Genomic DNA, 7138 nt, shown 5'->3' with positions numbered 1-7138 from the left:
TAGCAAAGAAAAAGAAAAGAAAATAAAAAGTAAAGGTGGAGATAAAAGAAGAGAAAGAAAACAAAAATAAATTTGTCTTTTGTGTTTCCAAATCGAAGAGAAGTCAAAGAAAAATTAAGCATTTTGTTCATTCTTTCTAAATCTATGAAAGAAAGTTAAGAAAGAAATTGATCATTTCATTCCCTTAACAATCTACTTCATTCCTGTAATGAAACTCATAACACTAATTTCTTTTACTTTCCTCTCACCAGTGGTAGAATTAGTAATTTTTATATGGGGGTGCAAACATTGCCAATATATTATATGTAGTTATTCAATATCAGACATTAAAAAATATATTATAATATTTTTAGTCGAAGCTACAATAACATGAAACATGTTTATAAATAATATTTTTTATATATAAAAAATAATTTTTTAGGGGTAGTGAAGTACCCCTAATATCCCACCAAGTTCTGCCACTGCCTCTCACTTGCATTAACACCCCGTTCCCGGGTTCAACTTAATAAGAGAAAAGAAAAGAAATGGGTAGAAACAAGAAAAAAAACAAAAAAAAAAACTCGTGTTCCCAAGTTTCATTAAAGAAATAAAATGGAAAAAAATAAAATGATGGCTTTGCCTCCTACCTTTCCTTTCTATCTAGGAGGATTTGAAAGAAAAAAAAAAAAAAAGATAATTAATTTTTCTTCTACTTCTTTCCAATTTAGAAATATAAAATAAAATTTTGTTTTCTTTACTTTGTTTTCTTTTCTTTCTTTTATTTTCCTTTTTCCTTTCATAAACTGGGGAACGGGGTGTAAGTTCCGGACACGGAAAAGTCTGTTTAGCAACTCACTATAAAACATGGAGGACGATTAGGGTTTCAGCAACCATTATCATTATTTGAACAATGAAGAAAATCGTGCAATCACGCAAAAAAGGTGCAGATGCTTCTTTATTCAGTCGTTTACCAGATGAAATCATCCTCCAAATTGTAAACAAATTAATCGACTTGAAAACCCTTTGTTTTTGCTATCTCGTTTCCAAACGTTTCTCCTCGATTGTACTTCAAGTCGATGCCATTTCCTTCACTGCTCCTTTAGACCCTAACATTCCCGACAAGAACACCATCAGTGATGTCGACCCAAGTAGGCCGAATCCGCCTAAACTTTCTTCGTTTTTTGGTGAGTCCTTTCTATCTGCGAATGGGTTTTTGAACACGTTTACAGGGGTGAAGTCCTTATATATCGAATTTCCATCTTTCGGTCATAGAGATATTGATAATAATTGTTTGTTCAAGTGGAAGGTTAAGTTGGGGCACAAAGCTCTATCGTTTATATTTCTATCGCCGAATTCAATTTATGATAAGAATGGATTGTATCTTAATGGAAATGGGGGCGAAGAAGAAGACCTCGAATTACTCAGTGATTTACTTAAGAAGAAGCTTGCCATTTCGTTTCAGTGTCTGCAGGATGTGATAGCGTGGAATGTGATGCTGTTGCACCTCCTTAATAATCTACCAACGTTGGAAAAGGTATCAATTACTGATTCAGGGAGAAGAGGGAGGCTTTCTCTGAGTGGGAAAAAACTCAGAGAGGTGAAGGAATGGGTACATTCAGCTTCGGAAATTGTGTTTGATCGTGTTGAGGTTCCTGATATGGTGAGTAAGTGTTACATTCCTGTTTTGACATTGCCAGTTTCAGGGTATGTGATGAAGGGGGTATTTTGTGCTCTAATGGAGATGAAAGATCTACATGGTGAAAATGATGGACTTTTGGATAGTGAAGATGGTTTTGAAGATAAAGAAGAAGCTGCATATATTGAAGCTATGAAGGAGGTTTTGGAGAAGGATACTGGCATGATGCAGAGGTTTATGTAGTATGAATCAGGTCCATATATACTCTGAACTCAATATTCTTGTAAGGTTTATATCTTAGGTTTTGCTTTTCTACCATACATGTTTACTTAAAGATTACTGTTGAATTCCTCACCCTTCAACATTTCTATAACATAGTTTTTCTTTGACTTTCATTCATCACAACTTCAATATTCTTGCAAAGACTCTTTCTTCTTTGCAAATTGCAATTGAATATCTATAACGTTAGAACTTCTCCTTTATGTCTAGTCAATTAAACAATCACACTTAGTCTCAATGTCTTGTTTTGAAATTAATTAGGAATCAATTTGAGGAAAACCAAAAAAAAAACTTTAGTTTCGAGTATAATGATGCCAAATGCAATAGTACATGGTTAGTACTTACTAATTTACAAAAAATAAGTCACAAATTTGTCTTGACTTGTAAGTTTTTCACATGTATAGCTTTTGAGATTTGTATGTGCTTCTTACCATGAAGCATGAAGCATGAATCATTTGGGTGTATGCTTTTGTTTTGAAGTAATTGTTAGACAGATTTTGAAGACCAAAATCTCTTGTAAGATGCTAAGCTTGGTAAATATGATTATCAAATCCAGAATTTATTTTGGAAGCCATTAGTAAAGTTGTTAGTTTTAGGGAGAAACTTTTAGTCAAGAAAAGTTTAAAATCCTGGAAGTAAGAAATGGAAGTACAAGGTACAATGCTAATAAAATGTGCATTTTAATTAGTAAACATTAACTTTTAGAAGCTAAGGTGTAAAATTCAAATGATAGTGACCAATCACTTACATGAAAAGACATATATGTCATCACCCAAAAAAATAGAAGCTTGCAAGAAAACCATACTACTCTTTGAGCTTAATAATTCATTATATGTGTATGAGCTTTGTAACTCAAGTTATGCGTATATATGAAATGTATTTTCAGGGAATTAAGCAAGCTCAAGTAACAAGTAACATGGGATAATATTTGCTAGAAGATGGAGCGATTCTATAAAAGATATATGGGGTTTATGAAGAGTATATTTCCCATGAAGAGTATATTTCCCTTGAAAGATAACTAACATGTATTAGTGTGTGTGTTGTAAATCTATCTTCATTAGCCATAAAGTCGTCCAGAGATCGAGTTGTTAGCTTGTCCCATGTGCTTTGCACATGAGGGCATTTTGGTCATTTCCCCTTGGTCTTCTCAGGACATCATCTTCTTCACCCAGAACCACACCATTCACCCACGTTTATTCCCTTTGACCTAACCCTTCTCCATCCATCACAATTCCCACCTTCTATCATAAACCCATCTTGATTCCTAATCTCTACTATGATCGGGTATAATTTATCTGCTCGTTTAGTTTGGAGTTACATATATTGCCATTTGTTTATTAATCACCAAATTAATTGTGGAAAGAGAATATGGTTTCACGTTACTATTCATCAACCTAGTCTCCTTTAAAATCATGCACAATCATCGTTTGTTCTTATATCTATCTGTGGATCTGAAAATTATTCACTATTGATGTATCGATTGAAATTATATATAATTACCTGTATTCGATTGTTGCTCTTGCAAGATTCATACCGAGTAGTGGTGTTTTTAGGGTTTTCTTGGTGTCCTTCATTTGAAGTCGTTTCTCTAGATTTTTGAAGTTGTTTCTTTGGACTTGAAGTTTTAATTTGAAATTTGTTTATGTTGATGATTTATTGATGTTGTTAAGCTTTGTTGAGTATCTTGAGTATATAGTGATTTTGATTTTAGCGGGTATATGTAGGGATGTCAACGGGAGCAAACGGGACGGGGAATGCATCCCCTACCCCCACCCCCGAAATTTCCCCGTTCTCCCGTCCCTGCCCCCGCTTTCGAAATGTTTAGCCTTCTTACCCCCGCCCCGAATCCCCTTTATTACCCCTCACTCCGCCACCGATTGATTTTGGGTTGTTTTTTTTTTTTTTTTTTTTTTTTTTTTTTTTTTTTTTTTTTTTTTTTTTTTTGCTAAAAGAAGTTGTTATTTAAGTTAAACCGATTGATTTTAGGTTGCTTTTTTTTTTTGCTAAAAGAAGTTGTTATTTAAGTTAAAGGAAGTTATTTTTTAAGTAACAAATAATTATTTATAACAAAATTTTATATGTTGAAAATAAAAAAGTTATGACATCTTAAAAACATGTTTTTGATGAATTTTGAAAGCTCGAAATCATGCTATTGTTCATTATATTTATATAATTAATATATGTAAATATATGTGTAATTTATTAACGGGGTTCCCATGGGGGTTTCGGGACGAGATTACCTACCACCGCCCTCGCTCCCGAAATTAAAACGGGGGTTAACCTGGCTCCGCCCCCATCCCTACCCCCGATATTTTTGAAAATCTCCCCAAACGGGATGGGGCCGCCACGGGAACGGGGTCTCACGGGATTTTTTGACATCCCTAGGTATATGATGTTTTCGATGATGATAATGTTTATGGTGTGGGTTTGAGGAAAAATCGCTCAAATGGATTAATTGTCAAATGTGTTATCTTTTTTTGTTTTTGAATAAATGGAGGCTTTCAGAATTTGTATGATATTCAAACGAATTTTGTTTTCTATGGTTTTTGTGTTTGGTATTTCGATTCAAGGAGAAGATGATTATTGGTGTTTTTGAAATTGGATTTATTGACACTTGACAATGGATTTTTGAATTTGGTTCTTTGAAGAAAAAATTTTCGATGATGCTCTTTTGATTTGATAGAGTTTTGTCTTGTGGATGATAGCAGTCCGTGGTGTTTTTTTTTTATGTTGAGAGATGAAGAGGGGGAGAGGTATATGGAGATAAGGGTATTTTAGATATTTCATATTTTGTATTTTATATAAAGAGTAAAAAAATAACCCTAACCCTAATCCATCCTGGTGATTTTGGATATGTTTTAGTGTTTTAGTGGCTAGAGAAGAAGAAGAAGAGGTTCTAGAGTGTTGGTTCAGCAAGGAGGCTTCATCATCATCACTTTGTGCACATTTTGGACCAATGTAAGTGTCCAAGATCCAATCTTTATGAGCTCAAATTGCTAGATCTAAATTCTAAGCTCCTCTTTGCATGTTTATGTGTGATAGCATGCTTGGGATCCATAAAGTTGGCAACTTTATGGATAAATGAGTCATTCTCTATGATTTAATCATATGGATATGAAGTATGGTTGTAATTTATGAATCTTGTTTGAGTTTGGGGTCATTTCTTGTCATTTTGACATGAGATAGGTTTAGGACAAGCTTGGGGCATACATGTCCATCAAGTAATTGTTTTTGTTGGACTTTGGAGTCCTTTTTATCTTCTGGATGAAGTAGGATTGAAGGCTTAATGGATTAAGGACTTAAAGGTTTGATTTTTAGCCTCAGGCTTCTTTCACGACGTGAGACACAAGACCTCACAACGTGAGAAGCGTTTGGTCCTGTTTCCGGTCATCTGTTTGGGGCTCATGACGTGAGAAAGGCTTCTCACAACGTGAGGGCAGCCTCGTTGACTTTCCCTTGGCTGAGTTGGCTAGTTTGAGTCATGATGAGTTGGGATCTGATTAAGTGAGTTCTCACGACGTGACCAAGGCTAGTCACGACGTGAGATGTGGTTTTTGGTCCCTAGTTTTTTGTTTGTGTGCCTTTTTGGTGCTTGGGCCCTTTTGGAGCTTTGGGAATCTTTTAGGAAGTTGGGCCATTATGGGCTTTTGATGTTATTGGTGGGCCTCGAATTTTGGGTCATAATGGCTTTGGATCCTATGTTCTCTGGAGCTGTTTACAAGAACACTTACAAGTATCCAATGTATGGGATGAATGGTAGCAATATGTGGTCATGCACTGATTTCATACCACCACTGCCATATTTGAGGAGAAAAATTTCAGACAGAACAAAAGTTAATAAATGGAAGGACCCAAGTGAAAAGAGTACTACACACATTGTGTCAAAGGTAGAGAAGAAAATTATATGCAGTGTCTGCAAACAAGTTAGTCACAACAAGGTTACATGTCCTCAAGTTGAGAAACCCAAAAAAGCTGATAAGCCCAAAAACTCAGAGTGAAGAGAAAGATATCAAGTAGTAAAGATGTTAAAAGGGGGGGGGGGGGGGGGAGGGGGGGGACGGGTGGAGGAAGTAGTGGTGTAAAATCATATGAAGTTGCAGGAGCTGAAGAGAAAGCAAAAACAAGGGGTACGTAGAAAAGGAAGCTTTATTTGAGGATTAACAAGAAAAAATTGGCTAAAAGGGTTGAAGGGAAAAATGGAGAAGGCAATTCAGGTGAACATCCAATGGATATTGATTAAGGAAAACTGGTTGTATGATGTTTGATTTAAGTTTTCTTGTTAGACTACTATGTTGGTTGGGTTTAACTTTGATGAATGTTATGAACGAAACTTGGTTGTTAGACTAATATGTTTGTTGTCATTTGCATATATGAATGTAATGGACGTGCATGGTTATATGAAGCATATTATATGTTATTGTATTATAATGTGTTCCCATTACTAGTAGAATTGTTGTATGTTGTATATTATTGTATTTGTATGTGGGGGCAATTGTTTTATATTGTAAGTTACATGTTGGATCTTATTATATGGACACTTATATCACAAAGATAAACAATTGTATATGTAATGTACACACAACACAATATCATTTTCATTAAACAAAAAAAGGATTTCAAATCCAATACATATACATTGCTAAACATAACATGAAACGTGAAATTACAATGCTAAACATAACAAGAAAAATCCATTATACATCCATTACAACTTATAGACTAATATGATAAAGAAAACAACCCAACTTAGAAATAACCAAATTTTCAGCTTCTTAACATCCGACTAAAGCTTCTTATTTAACCAAAGTTGTAAACAATTGTTCATCACCACTTGAGTTCGTAGTCTCCACTCCGTCTGCCCGATATATAAACCCATCATGAGGACCCTAAAAATAAAAGTTTTAGGAGTATGTTACCAAGTGGTGATGAACAATTGTTTACAACTTTGGTTAAATAAGAAGTTGGGTCACTTGAAAGGAAACAATAAGAAGAGAGCAAATAAAGGTAAAAAAATGTCCACATCTGTGTCTCAAATCTGTATATACTCGAGGGTAAACTATGAACGGATGAAATTACCCCCCTCTTTGGCACTAACTAACAATACCGATTAGACTTATTGTCTGTAACAACCCATTCTTTCGAGTCAATAAAAATCAATGAAATTCACACTAGTTCAATCAAAGCTTACACTAGATCAAACAAAGAGTTTCACTTATTCATACCTAAGCCTACTACTTAGCTTAA

The 7138-nt window shown here is 34.6% G+C and overlaps 1 protein-coding gene across 3 annotated transcripts; it reads left to right on the top strand.

The window, feature by feature from the left end:
• The first annotated feature begins 774 nt into the window (after positions 1-774).
• Positions 775-3550, top strand: LOC145037514 (F-box protein AUF2-like). 3 transcript variants are annotated; one of them, XM_078986202.1, is made up of 3 exons: positions 775-1163; positions 1280-1868; positions 2781-3550. In XM_078986202.1, exons 1-2 carry the CDS (start codon positions 1116-1118, stop codon positions 1856-1858), a joined length of 627 nt encoding a protein of 208 aa, XP_078842328.1. In that variant the 5' UTR covers positions 775-1115; the 3' UTR covers positions 1859-1868; positions 2781-3550. The 3 variants fall into 3 exon arrangements, with proteins under 3 accessions (XP_078842328.1, XP_078842326.1, XP_078842327.1); XM_078986200.1 differs by having other exon boundaries at positions 775-1868; XM_078986201.1 differs by having other exon boundaries at positions 775-1898.
• Positions 3551-7138: the final 3588 nt, after the last annotated feature.

Source organism: Lactuca saligna, chromosome 3 (assembly GCF_052625555.1).
Source record: "Lactuca saligna cultivar CGN05327 chromosome 3, ASM5262555v1, whole genome shotgun sequence".
NCBI classification, from domain to species: Eukaryota; Viridiplantae; Streptophyta; class Magnoliopsida; order Asterales; family Asteraceae; genus Lactuca; species Lactuca saligna.
This window is presented reverse-complemented; position numbering and strand designations above follow the sequence as displayed.

Excerpts from the sequence above, each read along its gene's own strand:
- LOC145037514 (XM_078986200.1), top strand. The coding sequence starts at position 890 with ATGAAGAAAATCGTGCAATCACGCAAAAAAGGTGCAGATGCTTCTTTA.